Source organism: Molossus molossus, unplaced genomic scaffold (genome assembly GCF_014108415.1).
Source record: "Molossus molossus isolate mMolMol1 unplaced genomic scaffold, mMolMol1.p scaffold_m16_p_22, whole genome shotgun sequence".
NCBI classification, from domain to species: domain Eukaryota; kingdom Metazoa; phylum Chordata; class Mammalia; order Chiroptera; family Molossidae; genus Molossus; species Molossus molossus.
Genome location: NW_023425358.1, coordinates 9229516 through 9256834, shown reverse-complemented (window position 1 = coordinate 9256834; position 27319 = coordinate 9229516). Strand labels below are relative to the sequence as shown.

General features: G+C 42.2%; 1 protein-coding gene and 1 pseudogene across 4 annotated transcripts in view; both read right to left on the bottom strand.

Moving 5' to 3' along the window:
• SNX19 (sorting nexin 19) overlaps window positions 1–12351 on the bottom strand; it is a 39155-nt gene extending 26804 nt beyond the window's left edge. For 3 of the 4 annotated variants that reach the window (XM_036276507.1, XM_036276508.1, XM_036276509.1), the window contains exons 1-8: window positions 10474–12351; window positions 8437–8575; window positions 7281–7381; window positions 7044–7163; window positions 5029–5159; window positions 3771–3867; window positions 3110–3290; window positions 579–708 (exon numbers count right to left, since the gene is read on the bottom strand). In XM_036276507.1, the coding sequence (XP_036132400.1) occupies window positions 579–708; window positions 3110–3290; window positions 3771–3867; window positions 5029–5159; window positions 7044–7163; window positions 7281–7381; window positions 8437–8575; window positions 10474–12195 (2621 nt within the window). In that variant the 5' untranslated portion in view covers window positions 12196–12351. Of the gene's footprint in view, window positions 1–569; window positions 709–3109; window positions 3291–3770; window positions 3868–5028; window positions 5160–7043; window positions 7164–7280; window positions 7382–8436; window positions 8576–10473 lie in introns of all 4 variants that reach the window. The other variant, XM_036276510.1, reaches the window with a different exon arrangement.
• A 61-nt stretch (window positions 12352–12412) lies between these two features.
• LOC118640320 lies at window positions 12413–21567 on the bottom strand (annotated as a pseudogene).
• Window positions 21568–27319: the final 5752 nt, after the last annotated feature.

Genomic DNA, 27319 nt, shown 5'->3' with positions numbered 1-27319 from the left:
TTTCAAGTGGTATTAGGATGACAAAGCCCAAAGTAATAGAAGTACCCTTCTGTTCCTTACCATCCTGTGTCAGTAAGTGCTTCTTTAATTGTGAATTTTCACACCTTTTTCAGAGAAAATAATCTTTGAGAGCATCACCCTGTTTTCTCCTCATCTTTCTTATTTTTATTGTCACTGACCAGATATATTGTCACTTAAGAGAAAAGTACACTGAAAAAAGGTGAAAGGTACAGGGATTAGGGGTATACCTTTGTGAAGAATTGATCCCAGAGTAGGAAGAGTTCAGCTGATGTATTTTAAAATCAAAGGCAGTATCTGTAACTCAGTGGATTAGGTCAGAAGTCTTACAGAAGCAGAGCCAACTCAAACTTCAGGCAACAAGGTGATTAATCAAAGCCTTCTGATACTCTCCAGGTAGTCTTTATTTCTGTACTTCTATAATAGAGACTCTATCTTCCTTTACGACCACACATTTCCAGGACTCTAGTGGAGAATTCCACTTTCTAGTGGAGAATTCGGCATCATGACCAACTCCTGTCCTATTAGAGGCTCCAATATGAGGAACTCACCAGTCTTACCTCTGAATTAGGGTCCCAAAGATAAGATGAAGAACTTTCTGCATGTTTTCTGTACACAGCCATTTCCACTGTTCCATTAGCAACAAGAGGAGCAGATCTAGGGCTGTGTCAGCCAATTCCGTCTCTGTTCCTGCAGAATAAAGAGGCATCAAAAGTAACTCAGAAGAGACCCATACTTGAGGACCATCTTTCAGTGCACTTTACCTTGTAGTTTTATAATCCATCAGTTCTTAAATCATGTCAACAGATACTTATTTCATATCTAAAAAGTTCAGTGATAGTCTCTGTATTTCTTTACAATTCTTTTCTTTATATTCCTTAATCACTTAGTAAAAAAATTTTTACTTTTTAAAAAGATTTTGTATATAAGTATTTTGCCTACTTCTATTTCTTTTATCTTTCCCCCAGGGAGCAGAATATATTTTGTTCCAAGTAAGAGCTCACACTGGTGACGAACTGGAACCGGCAAGGCCCAGTCTCTTCCGCACTTCTATTCCACTCGCCTCCACAAAGCATCGCAGAGACGTGTGGGCAGCAGACTGGGATTCATGCTCCTGTTAAAAGGAGCTTTGAAAGCATCTCCATTACTCAGAGCTGTTGGGTTGGGATCCAGGAAGCTTCAGTTTGATTTTGAGACAACATGTGGTTCTAGGAAAAACACTACACCTTTGGGAAAATGCCAGGACAATTACTGATTTCTTTCCTATTTCAAAGACTGGCCATAAATGAGCTCACACCCAAGCTAAACTGAAGTCTCCGAGCAGATGTACTGTACGGAGGGAAGTATCTGTTCTCTAATCCTGTTCAGGGGGTCCCATGTCACCACTGATTTGGTTCCCGGGATATTTTCTCAGGAATCTTAGCTACCTGGTGCTATTGCTGTGATTAATATTATAATTAATCACCAACAATAATTCTGTTAGTCTAGGACCAATGGGTATTCTCTTAGCTTGCCCAAGCTCTCCTCCTTTCACGGTTCTTTGGAACATAAGTAACTTCAGACTCGGATGAATCTGCCAGAAATAAAACCTGCTTTCTTCTTAATCCCATCCAATACATATTTTCTTTCTTCTGCACTGTATTTTAAGGGGGCATGGGAGCTTACTTTCTAATCATTTGCTCAAAGATGGGATATTGAGTTCCTTGGGAAAGGGCATCATTCTGAGCCCGAGTCACCCTCCTGAATTCTATTCTTGTCTCAGGTTTAGTATTTACATAGAGCTGCCACCATGTGGCGACAATTAGTCATAACAGTAAAAAATAAGAAAACAAGGCATGAGGTGCTCTTGAAGAAAATGGTAAATTTTTGATCAATGAGTATTTAGAGTCTCTTAGGGCTAGATGAAGGGCTCAGGCATAAATTACTCCTTTAGACTTGATCTTAGCCAAAAGGCTGAGAAGCGATACACTATTCCTTTAAAGATATGGTGTTCAAAGTTTACAGGCTTGATTAGATTACATTGTTTTATCCATTCCCTCTTACTTATAATGTCTTACAGTTTTTTGATGCCTTTTGTGTCAAAATACTTCATTGACTTAACAAGTGAGATATGTATAAAGAGACGGGGTTGTAAACTCCATGTTTCACATAGTTAAGCTGAGGTCCGTACGGCAGAGGTCAGGTGACTATTCAGGCACTCAAGAAACAATGATGCAATCAAAGTTCTTATTTTCCTTCTGAACCTAAGATTTTGTGATCTTTATTTTCATTGGGAGACTTTATCTTGGTGGAATTGAAAATTTTTCTTTTTATAAATTCTAGGTTAGCAAACATACTAATATCCAGGACTCTTTAATTTTTCTTCTTCATTCCTCTGGCAAGCACACCTGCCCTGCTTCAAATGCCTATAAGGAGAGTCGTGTTCTCAATTCTTCTCCCTCCCTGCTCTTCTTCGGGTAACTAAGTGGTGTCATTTGCCATAACAATAAATAAAACAAAAGAAATAGATCCAGGAAAAAGATGAGTTCCATTTTGCACATGTTGTATCAGATACCAGTAGGCAACTGGAAATACAACATCTGATATTATGCATCATAGCACATGTGTCAGAATTAAAGCCAACAGTACAAATGAGATCACCGAGGTGCAGTGTGCAGAGGAGAAACAGAGGGCCAAAAGGAAAGCTCTGGAAGGATAATAAGGGAGCCGATAAAAGGGGCTGAGAAGGGACCAACCAGGAAAGTGGCACCAGAGGCACTAGAATAGATAAAGGGAGCGGTTCAGATGTAGGCCAAAGCATGCCAAAAAGAACTTCAACAAGGTGATAATACTATAAGCATGAATCTTATTTTGCTGGATTGAAACCCCAGTCTTTGTGCCCCGTTCCTCTGACCAGCTCAGCTCTGGTGATGGTGTCGTATTCTTTTTGCATCCCAGCACTCAGCACAGAACCTCAGACACTGGTGTTTAACACATGGCTTACTTAGCTGAACAGAAAATAAGTTAAAGTGATGAATCCCAACTATCATAAGCCCCCAGTGGACTGTACTATGGCTGTCTTCTCTGTGGAAGCAGAGATCTTGTCACTCACCTGGATCACTGTCACTAAGGTCTTGGGCTGGCACGGCTGCATCTGACAAGCAACCATCCACACATCCTTTGGGGGTGTGTTCAGGATCTTTTTCTGGGGCTTCTGCTGGCTGCATTTCTAGTAATTTTGTCTGCTTTTCAATAAAGGATTCCATCCCAGACATGGATAGAATCTCTGACTCCTGAAAAAAGCCAGGAGCACATCACATAAAGAATGCAGAATGTAGAGGAGCAACCAAAGCACTTTAGGTTTTCCCTGTTTCTTCCCTGCAAACACATCATGAGCATAGAACCCAACAGACTCTTGTGACCACCTTAGGAAAGTTGCAAGTGAACAAATGCCTTTGTATTCTCACTTGCCACAAACACTTTTGGGTTACCTGTTCTCTTCCAGGAACTGGTTTTCTTTCTCATTCTGTCCTACATTCTTCCACACCCATGACCTTTGAGAAGCCAACTTGCCAACTCAGAACTAGTAGGAATTCCAAACCACTTGTAGAAAATACTTTTATAATAAAAAAAAAAAATAGGGATCCAAATGTTGTAAGTCCTTTAGCAAGGTGTCTAAGTCCTTTCTGACTTTGGAGAATTCTCAAGTGCCTACAACTGCAGGACCAACAATTCCAACTATTAATCCCAGGAGTTCTCTAGGAGCTTCTCACCATACTGCCTTCCTGGAGACAATAGAGAATCTTCTCTTGTGCTTCACTTATATTCAGTGCTGGAGCAATCTTACTGGATGAGAACCTCAGTCTGGACCTAGTTCAGAAACAAAGAGCAGAAACAGAATATAATTCATGATCTTGATTTCTATATAAAGAGCTGACAAGTATTAATACCTCAAAACAAATACACCTATACTTATTCTGGGAACTTGGTGGTCTGAGTTGCCATAATGGATCTGGCCCTGAAATCTCCAAACATGTATTTTGGAAATTCTTAATATTTAGTGCAACTCTTGCACCAAGCTTTGTCTACAATGCATCTGCGAAATGTAAACTAGGGACCAACCTGTCATAGTTGTATTCCCAGAGGCTAGAAGAGTGGCTAACACATACTACATACTCATTAAATATTTGTTGAAGATTAGGCAAGTGGCTTAGATTTTTGTTGTTGTCATCAGTATTTTTTTGCACATCCACTTCTCTTATTCCCCTTGTGTTCCAAATAAAGCCAGAGAAGGGACTGCAAGTGCTAATCTTAGTGTTTCAAGGGACATGATTATCATAAACACAGGTCTATGTCATCCTTCAAAGTATGGCCCAGGAAAGAAAGCTAAGAATTGTTATTGCCGGCCCATGAAACATGAACAGAGATAAACTTAGCTAGACAAACAGACAAACACACAAATACTCTCCACTCCCCATATTCTCCCTCTCCATAATGGCCCAGATACAGACACAAATTTTCCAGAAAGGGTAAGGGTGGTGCCCTTGCCTTCCACATGTTGGCTTTGAGTACTGCCAGGGAACATCTGACCCTGGTGCAGGCGAATAGCAGCAATAACCAGTTACTAAATTGGGCCCTGCAGGTGTCCATTCTAGCCCTTCCCCGTTTATTGCTAGTATATGCAACTTCTGAGCCAAGATTGCCAGAAATCATGGCAAACAGAGATGAGTTATAAGCCTTTGCTCTTAATAGGAAAGAACAACTCAATTTTCCAGGAAAATAGAAAAGGAGAATATCCATACTCTAGAGTTTTCCTTCTAGTCACACATCCCTGATCAGTTTGGGCCCTGGGTTCCCATGGCAAGACAAATATTCAGCACTGAGGAGTCTGAGGTCCGGCTTTGCATAAAAACTATGTATGACCCATCTCCTCTCCTCTAGAGCTTGAGAGTTGGGGATGGGCTTTGGCTGAGGACTGGGATCAACCAGAGAAGTGGGAAAGGGTCCCTGGGCGACTGGAGGGCTTCTCACTTGCTGGTCTTCTTGCCTTCTGTCTGGGGCTTGCTCTCTGTCTCGGCCTCACTCAGCTCCTCGGTGGGGCTCTGGGGCTCAGAGCGAGGAAACGCGGTCTTCAAGGTGTCCACGATAGCATTCACCACCATCTGTAGGGGTCAGAGGTGCAGAGCCGGAGAGAAACCTCCAAATGAGCAGTTTTCTCATGGTGCTTTATGCAGTCAGGATGGGGAGAGAGCTAGGCCATCTAGTGGAGCCTTATCCATCAGCATAGTCAGATATCAGCTAATAACTTAGTGGCAATTATTCTGCCTTTTCTATGGCCATAAAAGGCTTCTTTCTCATAGAGTTAAGACAAACGTGTTATGGGAAAAGAAGCTGAAACAAACAATGAGATAAATAAAAACCTGGGAGTTCTGAAGGCTGTTGAAATACTTCTCATTTTCAATTTCTTTCTTTATATATAAAAGAATGATTTTTAGTTTTCAAATTTATTTCACCACGATGTGAATAAGCAGAAGTAATATAGGTGGGAATAAATGAAGAACAGAAAGAGTGAAGACTAACAAAATAAGAAATACAGTCTAGAGGCATATAAAATATAAACATGCTAAGAGTAATTTACACAGAGTAAAGAGCGGGCTTTTCCAGTTAATTCAATTTTTCTTCTTCTTTTGTTAAGAAAGAATAACAAAAATCACTCAGGTCAAAATTAAGAAATTGGAAATTGATATAAACTTCTCTACTCAGAAAGACTAATAAAACAATCCTCAATGAAATATAAGAATTATCTCTATTTTTCAGGATGGGAAGATGACATACAGATATTTGCTAAAAAAAAATATGTACAAACAAATGAAACCATGGAATACTGAAGAAACGTTTCCTTTTCCTTGGGTGCCCCTCCCTAACCGATTCTGCTGGCTCAGAGCAGCACCATGACTTCTTTACTCAGCCTTGTGTTAATCCTCCACAGGAGCTAACATAGCCCAGACAAGGCTGGAACGGCCGAGGAAGAGTACAGTAAAGACCAGGGCATAATAAACAGGTAAAAAGTGGGTAATATGAATGTGCTTAATGTAGCTTAGAAAATATAACTTTCTCTCTAGGCTCACAAAATTGTAGCCTGTGAGGAAGATCCTTATGTGTTTTGCGCACTGCTGTATCATGAACAACCAGTACAGTACACAGCTTTAAACAGCAAGTAGCAAGTGGATGCTGAAAGAACCAATGAACACATGCATGGAACTTTGGGGCTTTTACCTTGGGCAACCCTCTCTAGTTTGCAGTTCTTTCCTCATGACAATGAATGTCTCCTAGCTTCCACCATGTGAAATTCCACTTTATCATTTTATCCCTTGAAGTCTAGATGAGAAGAGGGAGGCCCCTCTTCTGCCAATGTGTCAGTGTGTTCTAACTTAAAAATATATATAAATATATATATAACATCTTTTGATAAATGTAAACCTCAGAATTCCGCCTTGGGGACTGTGAAATCAGTTGGTGATCACTGCTGTTAGGCTCAATGTGTTACACAAATGTCCTTCTCCCACCATCTCCAAAGGTCCTGAGATACCCTCCTGAAGAAGGTACAAGTCTTCCCGCACTCTGTTCTCCAGCAGAGAATTACTACACCTATCTAAAGTCAGCTTAGTGTCCTACCCTAGGGGTTTCTTTCCTGAGTGACCAACATTGGGAGTGACCTTCACCTCCAGAAGAGACCTCCCTGCCTCCACCTATCTATGGAGGTGTAGATCTATTCTTATATCCCTCCACTTGAATAACTATATCCCTGGGAGATATGTGTACACTTACAGTGTCAGGGATATATATTTTACCCCTCAAAGCTGCTCACTGTAGTTTAGCAAGTTGATGATCCAACCAATATTTGGGAACAGGTCTTGAAAATTCTATCCATGTTCTCCTGACTCCTCTGTGCTACCTCTTGCCGTCCCCCATATCCCTTATTTTTAAAGCGCTGCGCCCACTCTGATGAGAAACTAGGGCTGAGCGCACAGTGGCCCTGCTAGTACCTTGTCTATTCTGGAGACCATGAATGGTTTCTTGACAAAGGCAATATGAGCATCTGTGTTCAGAGCAAGGAACTCCTGCATCTCCTCACTATTAGCGATCTCAGGAATGGCACAGAGTTGCTGTAAAAGACACAAGAAGGACGTCAAAGAGAAATTCCAGTCCCCTAGATCTCTCCACCTTGGCTTGGGTATCTGGTGGGTAAAATGAGTACAGAGCCAAAACAGAAGGATGCTGACCTTTAGGAATGATTCCAGGAGGCTCTTACGGGCTTCTACTCTGTCACTATCCATGTTTCCAAACGGGAGATCTGGAAAGAGCTTTTTAGGACCCTTCACATCTTTAAAAAAAAGTTCATTCATTTAACATTCATTGAGAGCTATTCCATATAAAACACAGCATATATGTAAAAAACCCAGAACTGTTAAAATACATTTCCCTGGAATTTTTTATTTCAGAAGTTCCAAATATACCCCAGGGATATAATACAGACAACTTACTTCTATTATTAATGTTTATATTAAGGTATAAGAGGTCATATACGACAATGGTTACGAATGAAGGCCCTGAAATCCAATTGCTCAAGTTTAAATTTAGGCTCCAATTCCTCCTATAATAACCTTAGGCAAGTTGTTTAATCTTTCTTTGACTTTGTTTCTTTTCTGTAACATGGAAATAATGATAGTATTTATCTCATAAGCTGTTATGAGAATTCAATGATCTAAAAATGTGTAAAGTACTTAGAGAACCTGGCATATATTTTCAAGTTTGGCTCAGTTGTAGCTATTGTTATTAAGAAAGAAAATGCATAACTGAAATTCACAGTTTTTGCATAAGCTTATGACAATGTTTATTTGGGTGATCATTAGCTTTTTAAAATAAATATACTTTGTTTACTTGAAAAAGAAATTTGATGATTACTAGCTTATTTTTAGAGTTAAATTTTATTACATTTTCTTAGTGTCCCTGTGTCTTATGGCATACCTAAAAAAGCCTGGTTGTTACAGCAAAGTGGCAAGGGTTTCTGGATAATATTTTACTATTTAAGAGCAATCAATCTATGAATCTGAAAAAGTTAATTTAACTCCTCATGCTACCTCACAGACATAAGTAGAAATGTAAGTTTTTTTTTAAAGTTTAAACTAAAGGGGACCCCAGAACAAAGCATTCAGTGGCAAAGTAGTACCTCAGAAACAATGTAACATTTGCTGTCCAGAACTAAAACCCAAATCACTTGAATGCAAACTGAGGGGGGAGGGGTAGAGTCAAAGATCCTTGATGCTGCCCTCTCTTCCTCCATCCCTCCCCACAAACCAGCAGGCCACCAGCCTCTCAGAACAAGATGGCCAGATCTGAAAAGCAAGCAGGCAGTCTAGGGATGGGGAAACTCCTTACGTTTGATGAACTTCCGAAGATCTGATTTCTCCTCCAGACGGGTCTGTAGATTCAGGAACTCGCGGTAGCGGCGATTAACAGTGTGGTACGCCAACTGCTGCAGGCTGCTGCTGTTCTCGCTGTCAAGGGCCGTCTCATACTGTTGAATGAATAAATTTGCTTACTGCATCAGCTCGAGAGCCACACAGTAAGAGGAGCGTAGGGGTAACGAAGGGATCTGTTCTTATTCTGCTCTCAAACCTACCAGATCTGATTGCTGCTGTAAATTGTAATGAACAACTCAAATTCCAGGGGTGGCTGAATTATGGAATGAAATGCATTTCCCAGCATAACACTGCCCAGGAAGTGAAAAACGAGTTTTACTGCTCTCTGTTCTTTCCATCTTAAAGCTCTCTTCTGCAAACACTTTCACTTATAAAAATGTCTATGTGACCGTTTTTTTCAAATCTCAAAAACAGCATAAAAGAGGAGGTATAAGACTGATAAAAATGATACTACCTCTTTCACCCCTGAATTATAGGAGATAACCATTTTTTCCATTAAATTCAACCTGTGATTATGTATATTAGTTGGGGGAAAATAATTCAAAACAGCTGATAAACAAAAATCATTTGTCTGGAATGCATTAAAGGGACATGTGTTTTTGTTTTGCTCAGGGTAGATGAATTATTATTCTTGGAGCTAAAATGAATACTTTTTTCCTAAGTACATATCATCTGTATGATTAGAAGTCATATGAAGACTGGAGATGTTGTACGGGGTTAAAGTTTGCAGCCTTCACATGCTTGGAGGGCCAATTTGGAGGAAAAGAGAACTTGTACTGTTTACTCCCCCAAGAGCAAACACCCTGAACAGCACGAAAGGTGCAACTTAGGGGAAGAGTTTTTGACTGAGTAGTTAAAATGCAATGAAATGCTCTGGAAGAACTACTTATGTGCTTGTTCTCATTAGAAGTAGGTTACTGTTGTTTGGTTGAGGTATTATACTGTGGGCAAGTGATGGAATAAATGATCCCCTTGATGGTGGGATTTGAGGCTGGTGTTTTAAAAATTTCTAGAGCCAGAGAGAAAGAGAGGTATTATTATGAGCTGACAAGAGCAAAGCAGTCCATCAGACCAGTAAAAGGCCTAGGTAAGAAATAGGTGAAATTCTGGGCGAGGCTCTCAAACTTGGAGTACCTTGGAGTTATAATGCTTTCTGTGGAATATTTTGCTCCTTGAAGGACACTATTAATACATTTCCAAACCTGGCTTTCCCTCAAAATCACTTGGGCTGCTTTATATATATATTTTGATAGGTTCTGATGTAGTCTGACTGAGAATTCCAAAACTGGGTCCTAGGATTTTAAAAACAACACAAGTCTCCAGGAGACTTTGAGGCAGCCTATCCTATAGCCTGTTTTAGGGAATTGCTGCTCTAATTGAACAAGCCATCTGATACATAAATCCCCTTTATATCATTTCTGCAAAGTAGTTCTCATTTCTGTGCTTAAACATCTCTAGGAATGAGAAATTTACTGTTTTCTGAGGTATATATATGGATAAATAACTTTCTTCCAAAACATACTAGTATTTTAAAAAATAAATAAATTGCCTTGCCTGTGTGGTTCTGTTGGTTGAAGCGCTGTCCTGTACACCAAAAGGTTGCAGGTTTGCTCCCTGGTCTGGGTACATGCAGGAAGCAACTGATTTCTCTCTCACATCAATGTTTCTCTCTCTCTCAAATCAATTTTTTAAAGTTTATAATTAAAAAAATAAAAGTAAATGAGCAAGGGAAAAAGTATGGAAAGAGAATTTTCTAACAAGGTTCTATATATTGGGAACCACTGAAAAATATGACCTTCACTATCCTAATAACCCTGAGATTCTAGGATTGTTTGTGTAGGTATTGGATAGAAACCTACTCTGCTTTACAAATGAACTTCAGACTCATAGCAAAGAAAAAGTAGCCTCTGTCCCTTAGTACCCTAGCTTCACTGACTGCTTTGCAAACCTATTCCAAGTCTAGAGAGGGTGACCACAGTTCTAATCCTGTTACCTTCACCGTGTAGAGTGTGTATGGGTGGAATCCGGTGCCACTGTGCTCTCGAGCGGTAATGGTGCCAGTGATACGGAGGTTCTGGATGACAACTGGGCCATCTGGACTGCTCAGGGGCTCAAAGCTGAAGGTGGCTGAGTTGAGAGGACCAGTTGGAGAGGAGGAAAGCAAAACCTGTGGCAGACTAGGATCGAGGGAGCTCACACCATTGGTAAGATCTTTCTCCAAACATGAGGGTCGTAGTGTGCAGGTACTTTCTGGACTCGCCAGCAAAGTTGTAAGAGAGGTGACATCTTGCTCTACCTCCTTGTCTGCTGTGTCAATCTGGATCTCTGGGCAGGAATTCAGCATGGAGACCAGCAGGCCTGTCTCTGTTTCTGGACCTTCTTCAGCCTCTGCTCCTTCAATTCCTTCAGATCCTTCATCATCCTTAGGCTGCAGAGACTGGGAACCCCCTAGGGAACACAGGGCATCCTGGATCCTGTCAGACAGGTAGTTGCCTGGGGTCATGAGCATGATGGTCTCTTTGCTGAGTTCAGACAATGGAGACTCCAGCTCTGCGTCTTCACATAAGAACAAAGGGCCTCGAATGTCTGGCTGTAGAAAGTGAGATGAGTTGTTTCCTACTTTTCTTTCTTCTGGCACTCCACCCAAATCTCCCTCTACAGCTTCATGGCCTTCTTCAACTTCTGGGGAGGAGCGGAACAGTCCCTCTGGCTCAGTACCGTTTAGGAGCACTGGAGCTGCAGCTGGAGAAGGAGCTCTCACTTCTGGCAGACTCTGGACCTCAACAATCAGCGGCAGAGAGGTGGGCACTGAGGGCTGTTCCAGGGCACTGGCTGGGCAGAGTGGTTCAACCACTCCTGCTGGATTATTCCCGGCCTTGGAAAAAATGCTCACAAGTACAAGATGGATCCAGTCAGGATCTGACAGTTTGCTAATCAGTGGTAAGATCACATTGCAGGTAATGAGTTCGATCACTACATGGCATCCTGTCCGAGTCTCCAAGTGGGGCTTTGGCACTAGTCCTTGCAGCAACAAACTCACAATGCTGCGGGTATAGGTAACCTCAGCACTGGAGCTTTGGACAGCAGGATGTGGGGCAGTAGCTCTGCAGTAAGCCTCCCAGAGTTGGGAGGGCTCAACCCCACCGCTCTGCTTCCCTGCTGTAGCCTCCTTTGCCTGAATATAGCTCTGCAGGTGACAACCGCAGAGAATCAGAACCCTTCGGGCCAGAGCATGACTGTCCACCATGCCCATCCTCCTCCGCAGCTCCTGGGCCAACCCTCGCATGGCCGCCTCCATTTCTTCCTCGAAGGCTGGCTCCTGGCTCACTGAGCGATACCAGGATGACACAAAGTCCCGAATAATCAGCTGGATGGTGCGGTTGATCTCCTGTTCTAGCTGCCTCTCGGCCTCGGGGTGCGGAGAGCAGACGGCCACTGGGACGAAGCGCTCCAGATGCAGTCGACCGGAAGCCCCCACAATGGCGTTTGAGCCCAGCCATCCCCCCAGCACCACCAGCAAGGCAGACAGAAGGCAGAGAAGCCACACACCGACCAGAACGTGGATGACCAGGAGGCAGCCAAGCACGACCCCCGCAGCCATCAGCTTCCGGCTACTCAGCAGGTTACTGCGGCCACAGCTGGACACTGCTCGGCTCCCTTGTGGCGAGGACACGGTTTCGGCCTTCATGGCTGCTCCAGACGGCCGCGTGTCCATTTTACTTCGGAGTTAGGGAACGGGGCATAACCGTGTCCCGGACACCTGGGGATCTGGGGCCCAAGGGGGCCGCGGCTCTGGGCCCCGCAGTCCTACAGCCACCGCAGAGCGACGGCGGCGGCCCCGTCCGGCGGACACGCTGCCCTGCAGGGGGGCTCCGCGGCTCTCATGCTGCCCGGGTCGGAGCGCCCCTCGGCGGCCTCGGGAGGGCGGCGGCTCAGGGGCTCCCTTCCCGGCACTCGCAGGCGCCGAGGGCCGGCCGGCCGGCACGGCCACACCCCGTGGGCGCCCGGCTGAGCCCGCCGTGCACTGGCTCAACGGTGTCTTCTCCGCCGGCCTGGGAAAGGCCCGTCGCTGGGCTGGAGCGGCCCGGGCGGGCGACTGCGCTCCGCAGCCCAGATCCTGTCAAGGCTGCCGGCCGGCCGCCGCCGCCGGCGACAGCTTCCGGGTCGCCGTCGGCGGGAGCAGGGCATGCTGGGAGAGCGGCCGTGCGTCGGGAGGTGCGGCTCCGCTCCGCGCCGCTCTGCTCGGCGCCCCCTGGTGTTGAGGAGCCGCCACGACAGCACTATCGAATTGGGTCTCAGACCTTGAAGAGTGCCGCGCGTGCCCCAATTCCCTAAGTGGAAAGGAATTCTCAGACCCAGACTTCCAGTTCCCTTTGTTAAGTGACGTCAGCAAACACCTTTTACTGCTTAGGAAAGACTCTCAATCCAGTTCATTTTAATCCCATGTACGTTTTTTTTTTCACTGAACGGACTCATTTTTAATATTCACTCCAAAGCACCCTCCCGCCCCGACCGTGCTATCCCCAATACACAGCTTTCCGAACTTGTTCTCAGGAATTGCAGAATACAAGGCATAAAACGTTAATACAGAGGCAGCTTTATTTCTTAAATTTCATATATTGTATAGCAAAATCACATTTGTGATTTGGAATTATTTGCTGGTGGCATTAGCCAGCCAAGCAACCACATATTTCAAGCATCTGCCACATTCAATCACTTTTGGTAGGTAGTGTGGAGGAACAGAAGCAGCCCTTGTTCTCAGGGACCTTGCAGTTAATTGGGGAGACCAGTTCTTGGATTATGAGTGAATATCTAATAATGTAAGTCAGTATGGGCTACAGTAAAATGCAAAGTGTTATAGGTATACAGGGGAAGGAATGATCACTGTAGATTGCAGTGGTTAAGGGGGACCTCATAGAGAAGGCAGTTTTTGTGCTGAATCTTCACAGTTGAGAGTTTTTTTCTATTGCCCTCCATTGCGTCTTCCTCATTCCTTCACAAATACATAGGAAAGGCAGAGGTAGAGATGTATTTTCAGAATGTGCTCTATGTTTGATTTTTGTTTAGTAAATTTTTTTTCAGTTGTCTGCTCTGACAACAGTATTTACAGAAAGATTAAACATCTGACAGTAGCACTGACTATACATAACAATGTTTGTGCCAGTTTTGTGTAAAACTGGCTTCCTTCCCCCTCTTGGTCCCTAGGAGCTCTCTCTGCAATGTGGCTATCCTTTATATTTTGGCACAGGTTGTACATCATTTGTATAGAGTTGCTCATGATTGCCTATTTTCAGCATCCTCCATGCTGTTAGCAGCCTTTTGCCATTGCAACATTAGTCCCCAGATACTTAGAGGAATCTTCACGCAAACTCCCACTAGAAATCGTGCTAATAAGAACCATATTTTGGCTTCTTTCATCTCCATTTTTACTGTAGGGGTAAAGATTTTTTTGAATGCAAAAGAATCATCTTTTAGATGTGGGGCATAATTTATGACATTTCTAAAGGAAAAAGTTTGATTTAGGATCAAAGGGTCCACGAAGCATTTCCCTGAGATCCCAGAATTCCGGTCCCTCCACTGCTGCTCTGCTGCCCACAGGAAAGGGATCTAAGAAGTGGGAACTGCCTATATTTGGCCTCCCAGATCATTCCATTGTCCCCAGAGGCAGCTAGAAGATCACAATGATGCTCTGGAGAAATATCCCTGCCACCTAACTGAGAACTAAAAGAAAGGAGTTGGTAAGGAAGGGATTGATGATTCGCTGTGACAGTTCAGAGAGAGAGTTTACTCTGCAGCCTAATCTGCAGTGTTCAGGATAGTAAGACATTGACCTTGAAAGTGAGTGGTGTGCCACTGAACTAGATGGTCTGGAGCACCCACATAGCCAAGAGCACCTTCCTGATTCTGGAAGCAGGGCTCTCAAATGAACATGCTAGTACACTTGTCACTTTGAGTGGTATGAACTTCTGCCTATGGGTCTGGGGCAAACCCCAGTCTCCAAATAGACCAATCAATGGGAGTAAGTGAGCGGCAGGCCCAATATTTGATGTGAATATGTTGGGGGGAGGTTGGCTGTTTGGCCACATTATTCACCATCTTGCTAGGTCCTGCCTGCTTTCTTTCATACTATTTCTCAAAACATTATAGACATAGTGCTAGGGTGCGGGGGATAACAAGACAAATAATTCACTGTAATTCATCTAAAGGGATTCTCAGTCTAGTTAAAGGAGGGAGACACATAAATGGATAACTGTAATTGAACATTATCTGGTCTGGTGTGATAGTTGCAATAGACATATGTACATAAAATGGGAACACAAAGAGGGGTGGTCAAGTGGGGAACTGGCTGGTTCCAGTAAAATCTTCGTAGAAAGCTTACCCTTAATTTGGAAAAGGAAAAATATGTAAGAAAGTTTTTAGGTGAATTAGGGTAGAGCGAAGTGAAGAGGAAGATAGTCTTCTAGGCAGAGGCAGCAGTGACAAAACAAGCAGGGACGACGAGAGCGGGGAACTCTAGGAAGAGGCCACGCTGCCGGCAGCTCGGGCCTCACCTCGATTTTCTCTCCAAAATGGAACTCAAGGTAACTGACTAAAGAGAGGGGTACTGATGGGGCAGATGGCGGGAGAAGAATTGAACAGAATTACTGCTGTTCAAATTAGAACAACAACAAAAACCACCCCATAGACACAGACGCAGTATGGTGATTATCAGAGGGAGAGGGGGTGGGGCAGGTGGAAGAGGGTAAAGGAGGATAAATGGTGATGGAAGGAGACTTGACTTGCCATGGTGAACACACAATACAATGTACAGATGATGTATTGTAGAACTAAAACCTGTATAATTTTATTAGCCAATGTCACCACGATAAATTTAATAATAAATAAGGAAATAAACATGGATAAAAACAAATTAGAACAGGGAATGAATGAAGGTCACATAAAAGAATAAAGAAGGACTGAGGGCATAGCTGAGGTTAAATGTCATGAACCTGTAGTGGCACCAATGCATATTGAGTTATTTTCTCTTGTGACAGTTAGTATTTTTAGTATAGGAGAGAAGAAAGCAGGAGGTTAGTCTTTTGCAATATTTGAGGTATCGGAGCAGATGAAAGGAGAGAATAAGTGGTTAAGACATTGACATTCTGCCATGGCTGGTTTGGCTCAGCAGTTGGAGTATCGACCTGCGGACCAGAGAGTCTCAGGTTCAGTTCCTGCTAGGGGCACGTACCAAAAAAAAAAAAAAAAAAAGACATTGACCTTCTGAGAATAGAGCTGTTAAAATTTAAAATCATGATGTCTTGGTGTCTAGGAGAAGAAAAAGCAAGGACAGAGATTGTGAGAATAGGTTAGGTGTGCTGGGAGAACGAATGAGCCAGAAGAATAAAGGTTGTGGCTATAGACTGCTCTTTTGGAACCTGTATTTGTTCCCTATTGCTGCTCTAGCCAAATTCACAAATTTACTGGCTTACAGCAACATACGTCTATTTTCTTACAGTTCTGGAAGTCAGAAGTCTAACATGCGTTGGAGGCTGTAATCCTGAGTCTACTTTCTTGATCATGGCCCCACATTACACCAATCTCTGCTTCTGTCATTACATCTCCGCCTTTCACTCTGACCTTCCTTCCTTTCTCTTGTAAGGACCCTTGTTCCCTGGCCAGTTTGGCTCAGCAGTTAGAGCATCGGCTCATGGACTGAAGGGTCACGAGTTCGATTCCCCGTCAAGGGCATGTACCTGAGTTGCAGGTTCAATCAAGGAGGCAACCAATCACTGTGTCTCTCTCACATTGATGTTTTTCTCTTTCTTTCTCTCTTTCCCTCACTCCCTCCCTTCCACTCTCTCTAAATATAATAAAATTTAAAAAGTCGATGGAAAAAAATACCTTTGGGCGAGGATTAACGAAAAAAGAAGAAAGAAAGAAAGAAAGAAAGAAAGAAAGAAAGAAAGAAAGAAAGAAAGAAAGAAAGAAAGAAAGAAAGAAAGAAAGAAAAGACAAGACCCTTGTGATTACATTGAGCCCTCACAGATAATGCAGAATAATATTTCCATCTCAAGAGTCCTAATGTAATCACATCTTCAAAGTCTCTTCTGCATATAAGGTAACAAGTCAGAGGTTCTGGGGATTAGGATGTGGACATCTTTGTGGGTGATGGGGGCCTTATTTGACATACTACAAAGCCTAAGTATTTAGAGATGGAAACATTAGAGTGATGATGAAGTTTGGGTGTGAACATGTAATGATTTCCAGAAGTAAGGTATAGATAACTTGATATCTATATCAAGGAAGATGAGGAAGAAATTTTGAATCTGTTTTTGAGAAGGGTGATCTACATGGGACTGGAAGTCACTGATGCTAGGGTAGAGAGAAGGACTGTGGTCTTGGTATAAAAGTTCTCAACAAATGAGAAGAGTGACTGGGAGGTTGGTTGATGATGTAATGAGAAGAGTAGAGTATGGTAATACCAAACTAGGAGAAGGAAGTTTGGCCTAAAGAAGCCACAAAGAACTAGGGTGTTGCCAGGGACATCTCTACACCCTGTCTTGGATGCAGTGTTGGAGAATAAATATCCCTAAGAGGGTAGCAGGCAGTATGGTATCTGAAGGAGAAATTGCATGCTATTTATTCATTCACTCACCCATTCACATTTCCATCCATCCATTCATTCAACAGGCATTAAACTAGATATTGGGAACTCAAAGATGGGTTTTATATGATTGCTCTTCTTAAAGGATTCGCAATGCAGAACAAGAGACAGACACTGGCACAAAGGGTGATGAAAGTTAAATGAAGTTATATACACATGCACATATGTAGATGTAGATGTGGATTTACTGTGAGGGATCAGCTTAAGCCAGTGAGGCTGAGAAGTCCCATGATCCGCCATGGCAAGCTGGACACCCAGGAAAGCTGATGGTATAATTTAATCTGAGTCTGAAGCTTGAGAACCAGGGAGCCCATGGTGTAAATCCCAGTCCAAGAGCCAGAGAGCTTGAGATGAGATGTCCCAGCTCAATCAGTGAGGCAAGGAACAAAGGGGCGAATTCCACCTCCCTCCCTCACCTCTTGTTCTCTTCAGACCCTCAATGAATTGGATGATGCCCGCCCACATTTGGGAGGGCAATCCGCTACACTCAGTCTACTGCTTCAGATAGTCATCTCTTTGAGAAACACCCTCACAGACACATCCAGAAATAATATTTAATCTAGGCACCCCAAAACCAGCCAAACTGACATAAACTTAACCATCCAACGCCCCATTTTTAAATGCAGCCACATTCTGAGGTATATTAGGGGTTAGGACTTCAGCATACAAATTTTGGGGGGTTATAATTCAGTCCATAACAGGTCCTTTCTGTCTGTGGGTTATCTGAGTGGTTACATTTTGATCATCATAATGCTGAAAGAGGATGGCAGTTTTAATAGTTCTCCAGATTTGTTTTCATGGCATATAAAAATGGAGCTGACACTGAACTATGAGTGAAAGAGATTTAGACTTAAATTCCACATCCAGCTGCACAGAATGCTAAGTGCCTCTGAAGAACAACTGGACCCTGAATAGAAAATGCTTTTTTTGATGAGCTAATGGGCTCATAAGAGGTTAAGAAGTTTGATGTACACTCTCCTGTCCCTTTCCCAAAACCAGAGATAAGGGTAGGACTGGTAATAGTGGGCAGTGGACGGTGGGCAGATAAAAGGGTAGGGTGACATGGAAGTAGGGAACAGACTGACAAACCTCAGAGGGAAGGAGGTGGGGGGGTGGGAAGAGATAAACCAAAGAACTTATATGCATAGATGCACAACCAATGGACACAAACAACAGTGCCGTGAAGGCAGGGGGTGAGAGGCAGGAGTGGGGAGGAGGGTGTCAATGAGGAAAAATATTTTTCTGTAATACTTTCAACAATAAAGATAAATTTAAAAAATGTATGGGGTGGGGTTGAAGTGATCCAGGTCAGTGGCTTTCCCTAGCTCCTGGAAGACACAAATGCAAATCCTTTCTGGAAGAAAATGTTTTCATTTTAAGTCCCCAAATTACCACAAATTTAGTATAAAATAAATATGAACTCTCAATCCAAAGTCCTACAGTATATGCGAAGCCAAGCCAACCTGAGTGAGAAGCAGAAGAAATAACAAACAACATATTTAGACTACCAGGACTGCAAATATGGAAATTGCCTGATGCTTAATATAGAAGATCTGTGTATGAACTCCAAAGAGATGAAGCCCAAATATAACCTAGAAATGGCAGATCATCAAATATGGCCATATGGCTTCAGAAAAGAGCCAAACAAAACTTATATAAATGAAAAATATAACCACTGAAGGGATTCAGAACATGCCACCACAATAGTGATAACTAGCATACTCATCATCTTCAAAAGTTTCCTCCTGCTCTCTCAGCATAGCCCTGCCCCCCTTCCCCAGAAAGTACTGAATTGCTTTCTTTCACTTGAGATTAGTTTGCCTTTTCCACAATTTCATACAAATGAAACCATACACAATGTACTTCTACGTATCCAGCTTCTCTTACTAAGCATACGTATTTTGAGGTGAATCTTCATTGTTGCATGGATCAGTTGTTTATTCTTTTTTTGTAGCTGACTCGTATTCTATGTATGAATATATGATAATGTGTTTATTCGTTCTCTTGTTAATAGACATTAGATTGTTTTATGTTCTTGACCTTTCCGGACAGAGCTGGTGTAAACTATTGTGTGTTAAGTCTTTGCCTGTCGCTGTCCTTTCATTTCTCCTGGGGAAGTATCTATAGAGGGCTGCCCAAGTCTCTAAACAGCATCCTTATCTGCCACGGATCTGATGGATCGTGTGGCCCATGTGGCAGAGCAGCCCAACCTGAACATATTGCAGAGACTCCTCTTGTTCTGGGCCCACTCAACAACAGCAGCTGTTTAGATTACTTTGTAAATGGGCCAGAGTGATACACCCAAATAAGAACAGTGTGACCTCCATAATCTAGAGATCCACTAGACCTTATGCCTAGGATATAAAGGAATAGCTCAACATATGCCGCACCACTGAACTTCTAGAAACTTCACTGAGGCAGAAGGCATCTGAATTTTTGTTGTGTATGTTTCTCACCCTCTGACATGCAAATGTCTTACCAATAAGTTTAGAATAGTTTCCAGTTCTAGTTTACTAGCTCATCACTGTCATCAACATATTAAAACAGTGTGATGTCTTGCGAAAGGGAAAGGCAATCAAGTTTCTGTGGAATAAATTATGACATAAGGATGGAGTGTTGAGGCCCTAAATTAGGGAAGGCAAGGTATACTGACAGCTAGAAGTAAGCTGCTTCTGGTGGTCTTTGTTAACATATCAAGAAAAAAGTGTTTTCCGGATCAATAGCTGCATGCTAGGTATGAGGGATGTGTTAATTTGCTCAGGCAATGAAATTACATCTGGAACAGCAGGTGTAATTAGAGTCACTGCCTGATTAAGTTTACAGTAATCCACTGTCAGCCTCCAAGATCCATCTGTTATCTGCACAAGCCAAATAGGGTAGGATGTTGTAGGAACCACTACCCCTTCATCCTTCAAGTTCTGGATAATGATACCAATTTCTGAAATCCATCCAGAAATGTGATATTGCTTTTGGTTTACTGTTTTTCTAGGTAGAGGCAATTTTAGTGCCTTGAACTCGGTTTTTCCTAGAGTAATAGTCCTCACTCTACAGGTTAGGGAAGCAATGCGGAATTCTGCCAATTACTTAGTATGTCTACTCCAATTAGGCATCGAGAATTGTGGGAACTGCTACAGAATGGGCTTGGGGACTCACTGTACTTGAACTAAAACCTTATTGATTATTTGACCTTCATAAGACCGTAGGGTGCTTGGTGTGCCACAGTGACATTTTGAGTCTCCTGGAATTAGTGACAGAGCCATTGCTAAACAATCCCCCAAAGTCTGATTATTTTTCCTTGTCTTTCCTGTATAATCACCCTGGTAAAACTTGTTCAAGTCTGAGAATTTACTGAAGGGGCATGCCCTTCTCTTTTGGTGATTCAACTTTGACTATGATCACTTGACTTAGAACTCTTCCACTTTATTTTTTCAACTTTAAAGCAGTCACTGTTTATTAACTGACCAGGTTACAAAAATAACCATGGTAGATACCTTTGTGCATCCTTCTCATAAACCTGTTGATCTTGTCTTGCCTGTTACCAGCATCTCCACCTTCCACACTCGGGTGGTCTTTTTCTTCATTCCAACTTGTGAAGAAGATAATTGGAAGGACCACAGGAAGTTGCTGGCTTCTGTGATGCATTTTCCAACTCTACAGTTCTCATGAATCAGATCCTCTATGCGGGTGATGCCATATTTACCAAGAGGTCAAGCAATCAATGTGTTATCTCTCAGGGCAATTTGCTTTCTGTTGATTTTGCCATAATTACACTTGTAGATCAATTAATTTACTGATTTCAGGTTTGGATGCCCCATGCAATATATGGTTCCACAATTCTCTGCATGTTAATTGAAGCCTTGTCGAGCTTAACAAAGGAGCCACTAAAGATCTGGTGAAGGCGAAGATGCTGCAGCACCTTTTGGACCGTTGGGCTCATACCATTGACACTGTGATCCTGATGACAAATGCCAGTTTGGGTTCTGCAGGAATATAGAAGTTGCCAGCTTTTCTTGCCATGTTAGCCATTTGAATCTCAGTTTCGTACATCTGCCTGTAATCTTTATGCTAGTGCTCAGCATTTTCATAGATGAGCTGTCTCCTTGCCTTTCAAAGCATCTTTTGGGCAAACTTTTTTCTCAGGCGCTTGATCTTCAGCTCTGTGAAATTCTTTCACTTTTCTCTAAGACAGTGGTTCTCAACCTTCCTGATGCCGCGACCCTTTAATACAGTTCCTCAGGATGTGGTGACCCCCCAACCATAAAATTATTTTTGTTGCTACTTCATAACTGTAATTGTGCTGCTGTTATATCTTAGGCGACCCCTGTGAAAGGGTCGTTCAACTCCCAAAGGGGTCGCGACCCGCAGGTTGAGAACTGCTGCTCTAAGGGATTCTGACACAGCAGGGACCTCCTCCTTCTCTTCTGCACCCTCCATGGTTCCAGCCAGAAAAGAACTGCCTATGTTTTCTTCCTAAGGACAATAATCAACTAGCCAATGATACAGTTCTCTGGGAGTCAGATTATTCTGATTACTGCTTTGCTCCTGCTGTTCATTATGGTGACCATACTCACCTTGTCTTCAATGATAAAGTGCCAGCACATGACCCCCTGCTACCTTGGGATCCAATTATCTCCACTGCATTAAAGTATTCTAGTTTAGAGGCAGCAAACCACACTGTTCTGGAATAAAGAGCAGAGGGACCACAGACAAGGATGCTAGGACTCCCCTCACAATGCATTTCCCATGGTTGTGGTGAAAGACAGGTCACTGAAACCCTTCCACAGAGGTTGATCAGGTCTTACATGATAAATTAACTGTAGCATTCTAATCTTTTAAGCCTTTGGATACTTTCCTCTACATTATACCGAGGCAGGTCTGGCTTTTCATTTTCATTTAGTGTTGGCCAGTTTTTTGTCCATGTTTCAGCCAATCAACCAAACAAATGTTTAGAACCCTTTGTAACCGCTGGTGTTATACATTGAATTCAAATCTCTGCTTATTGGGCTTATATCAGCAAATTTGACCACATCTAGTTTTATGTTCCTTTCATCATTTTCCCACACCCTTAATATCGATTCTCCCCAGATTTCTGTTTGTATAAATTAGAAAAATTATGTAGCTCTTTTAGAGTGAAGTATGCCTCTTAAAGTATCATCCTTTGCATGTCATCTTTCAGGGACTGCTGGTACTTGAATCTTGCTGCGTGTGTCTAAAAGCAGGGAGGGGTCACGTGGGCCCCGGCCGAGAAGCAGCAGTCTTGCAAGGCAGCTGTCTCAGCAAAGGCCATTACTGTTGCCTCAGGCCCAGCAGGTTAGTCTTTTCAGACAGGTGGGCAGGGATGCTTCTACTGGCAAAGAAGCCTCAATAGGATTTAAGGGTTCAAAATCCCCAGCTTCAGCAGGATCTGCTCCCATGTCTCCAACCTAATTCTCAGGTCCCTGTACCTTTCTGGACAATGGCCTGAGTTTAACAGAATATACCACGTGAGGTTGAGTATTCAGTTTGCTTTGCAACTCAGCTACTTGTAAGATGAAGCTCTCTGAGTTTTGTTTTCAGAGATAACGGCTCTCTTTCTAAAATGAAAATAGACATTTTCAGTTATTTTATGCTCAGCTTGAGCTGCGAAACTTTGCCCTGAATTTAGCCTTTTCTGTTCTGACTTTCTCCAGTGCTCTTAGGAGCAACCAGTCAATCTCACCGAACTTGTTAGTTTAATCAAAATAGCTATCAAATGCATGGTCGCCCAGAACCTTGCCTTTTATAAGTATTTGATTAGGAGTATTTAATAATAATATTTTGTATATCTCCATCGCCACAGCATGCCACATACTATCAGTGCTTTCTTTAGTGGAAATAGAGTCATTAATGCCCTTAAATATAGTCAGATTAGAAAACCAATTTCAGAAACTCCCAGACCAATTCAGAAAACATATCCTTAAGATTGTTTCTCTCTCTCTTTATATATATCCTACATAAATATAATTTAAATAATAAGTTTATTTATTATTTAATTATAAACAAAAGATATTTATGAATATATTACTTAAATAATAAATATATGTATATGCATACATTATCTATCTGTCTATATATGTTAACTAAATAATAAATATATATTTATATGTATATATTATCTATCTATCTATCTATCTATCTATCTATCTATCATTTATCAAAAGATTTATTTTAAGGAATTTCCTCATGCAGTTGTAAGGGCTGGCATGTCCAAAATATGTAGGACAAATCTCAGGCAGGAATTAATGCTGCAGGCTTGAGGCAGAATTTTTTATCTGGAAAAATCTCAGGTTTTGCTCTGAAGGCCTTTCAATTGATTGGCTGAGGTCCACCCACTTTGTCAAGGGCAATCTCCTTTATTTAAAGTCCATTGATTTTAGACGTTAACCACAGCTAGCAAATACCTTCACAGTAGCATGTAGATTGGTATTGGATTAAATAACTGGATGTTATAACCTAGCTAAGTTGATGCATAAAACCAACATTGACATCACCAAATGCCTTTTTACATCTGTTGAGATAATCACATGGTACGTTTTATTGACTAAGGCTAATCCAACCTTGAATTCTTGTGCCAGGCTCCATTTGATTGCAACATATTATTCTATTTTATAGTATTATATTTGACTGGCTAAAATTATGTTAATAATTTTTGCAGCTATAGTTATGAGGTATATATGTGTATATATATAGTCATAGTTCTCTCTTTTTTGTGTGTGATGTCTTAGATTCAGGTATCAGAGAAATGGTGGCCTTATAGAATGAATTGAGATGTCCTTTATTTTCCAATTTTTTAAAAAAATCTTTATTGTTGAATGTAGAATGTATTACAGATGTTCCACATTTTTCCCCCATTGACCCCCCCTCCTCCCCACTCCTGCCCCCCTCCCGCCTTTTCCCACACTATTGTCTGTGTCCATTGGTTATGCATATAAGTTCTTTGGTTTATTTCTTCCCATCCCTCCAACCATTTGCCCTTTGAAGTTTGTCAGTCTAGCAATGAATTTGTACTTCTTAATCCCTTCACCTTTTTCACCCATTCTCCCAACCCCCTCCCATCTGGCAACCAACAAAATGTTCTCTGTATCTATGAGAATGTTTCTGATCTGCCTGTTCATTTTGTTTGTGGATTCCATTGTTGATAGATATGTATTCATTGCCATTTTGTTTGTTCATATATTTTATCTTTTCTTCAAAAAGATCCTTCATCATTTCATATAATAACGGTTTGGTGGTGATGAACTCGTTTAGCTTTTCCTTGTCATGGAAATTCTTTATATGGCCATAGATTCTAAATGACAGCTTTGCAGGATAGAGTAATCTTGGTTGTAGGTTCTTGCTTTTCATCACTCTAAATATTTCTTGCCACTCCCTTCTGGCATGCAAAGTTTCTTTTGAGAAATCAGCTGACAGCCTTATGGGTACTCCCTTGTAGGTAACTAGCTGCCTTTCTCTTGCTGCTTTTAAGATTCTCTCTTTGTCTTGAACCTTTTGCATTTTGATGATGATGTGTCTTGGTGTGGGCCTCTTGGGGTTCATCTTGTTTGGGACTCTCTGTGCTTCCTGGACTTGTATGTCTGTTTCCTTCACCAAGTTAGGAAAGTTTTCTGCCATTATTGTTTCAAACAGGTTTTCGATTTCTTGTTCTCTCTCTTCTCCTTCTGGCACCCCCAAGATGCGAATGTTGGCATGCTTGAAGTTGTCCCAGAGGCTCCTTACACTATCCTCATTTTTTTGGATTCTTTTTTCTTTTTGCTGTCCTGGTTGGGCGTTTTTTGCTTCCTTATATTCCAAATCGATGGTTTGCTTCTTGGATTTACGTACTCTAGTATTGAAGCTGTGTAAATTATTCTTTATTTCAGTTAATGCCTCCTTCAATTTTGACTGGTCCTTTTTTATGCTCTTGAGGCCCTCACTAAGTTCACTGAGGTTCTCACTGAGTTCATTGAGTATCCTTATAAGCAGTATTTTGAACTCAGCATCTGTTAGGTTGCTTATCTCCATTTCGCTTAGTTCTTTTCTTGGGGTTTTGTTCTGTTCTTTCATTTGGGACCTGTTTCTTTGTCTCCTCATTTTGGCTGCCTCCCTGTGTTTGTTTCTGTGTATTACTTAACGAGTGGTATGGGGCTCGCTGAGACCAGATGCTGCTCGTTTGAAAAAATTTAGGAAAAACCTGAAGCAGGATCCAAGATAGGCCAATCCTATGATTAAGCAAGTGGCAACAGCTTGGGTGGGCCTGAAAGTTGGGTGGGGCGGGGCCTCAGGGAGTCAGCAGGGCAGGGCTACCAGTGTGAGCCCGGTTGCTGGAGTCCCAGGTATGGCGGCTGTCTGCCGCCCCAGGGAAGGGCTCACCAAAGGAACAAAGGCCTCTGACAGCATGTTTGTCCTGGAGAAAGCCCCCTCTCCAGCCCTCGCTCCAGTGCCAAACAGCTCAGTTCTTCCCTGTATGTCTCTGGCGCCCCTCGAGCTGCCTCCCCTCCGAGCTTAGAGGGAGAGAGTCCGGTTAGTCCATGCGCGGGCCCTTTAAGGAGCTTCCTGGGGCTCCAGCCGCATCAACCTCCCTGAGCCTCAGTTCCCGTTGGTTTTTCCAGCCAGAAGTGATGGGGATTCTCTTCCTGGCACTGGAACCCTGAGCGGGGCACCTGGTGTGGGAGGGGGACCCCTCACTCCTCAGGGAGGACCGTCCCAGCCGAGGTGTCCTCCTGATTTTTATCCGCCACACGTGGGTGTGGGACCAGCCTGTCCCCTCTGCCCCTCCTACCAGTCTGGATGTGGCTGCTGCTTTAATTCCGTAGTTGTAGGACTTCCATTCAGCTTGATTTCAGGCGGTTTTGAATGATGGTTGTTCTGTAGTTTAGTTGTAACTTTGATGTAGTTGTGGGAGGACGTGATACCGCGTTTACCTACCCGCCATCTTGACCGGAAGTCTATTTTCCAATTTTTTTAATGCTTTACTACAAATTTGGGTAATAAGATCCCTCTCAAGCTGTGGTCTACCTTTTTTTTTTTTTTGATTAGTGTTAGAATGGTATGTAGTTTCCATGCATTTACTTCTAGCACAATTGTGTTATGCTTATTTAAAAATAAAAAAATTTTTTCCTTTATTGATTTTACAGAGAGAGGAAGAGAGAGGGAGAGAGAGAGAGAAACATCGATGAGAGAGAACATCGAGGCCGCCTCCTGCATGCCCCTCACTGGGGATCGGCCCACAACCTGGGCATGTGCCCCAGCTGGGAATCGAACTGGTGACCTCTTGGTGCATGGGTCGACACTCAACTACTGAGCCACACTGGGTGGACTGTGTTATGTTTAAAGTGAGTTTCTTGTAGGTAGCTTAGAGTTATTGCTTTTTATTCATGTGGATATTTAGGTCATCTATACTTAATATGACTGCTTATATGGTTGAGTTTTAATTTAACTATTTGTTTTTCATTTACCCCATCTATTTTTTGTTTTCCTTTTTCTGTTTTTCCTTCTTTTCTGTACATGAATTGAACATATTAATGATATCATACTTTCTTCTATGTTGTCTCATTTGCTATGATTTTTGTTTGTTTGTTTCATTTAAGGTTTATAGTATACATTTAAAAAGCGTAAAACAATCTACTTCAGATAATATTATTACATACAGTTTAAGTTGATGACAACAGTATACTTCCATTTTTCTACTTCTGACCATGTGGCATTGTTGTTATACATTTCACTTTGACATATTTTGTAAATTCAAAAAAACATTTTATTATTTTTGCTTTAAAGAGTGAACTGCCTTTTAGAGTTTTAATAAAAATATATATTTACCCATGTAGTTACCATATATGGTGCTCTTCATTTTTCTCGAGTTGATTTCTCTTTCCTTGTGAGATTGTTCTTTTCTCTGCCTGAAGGGCTTTCTTAAAATATTCCGTGGTGCCTTTCTGCTGGTAGTACAACCTTTGTCATTGTTTAATGCCTGAAAAAATGATTTATTTCACCTTTGGAAGATATATGCTCTGGGTATGGAAGTCAAGGTTGTTGACAGCCCTCTTTCCCCACCCTCAGTGCTTTAAAGACACTGCTTCACTTTCTTTTGGCTTCATTATTGCCGAGGAGAAGTCTGCTACCATCCTTGTCTTTGTGTCTCTGCATGACATGTGCCGCTTATCTTTTGCTGCTTTGAGAATTTCTCTTAAGTTCTGGTTGT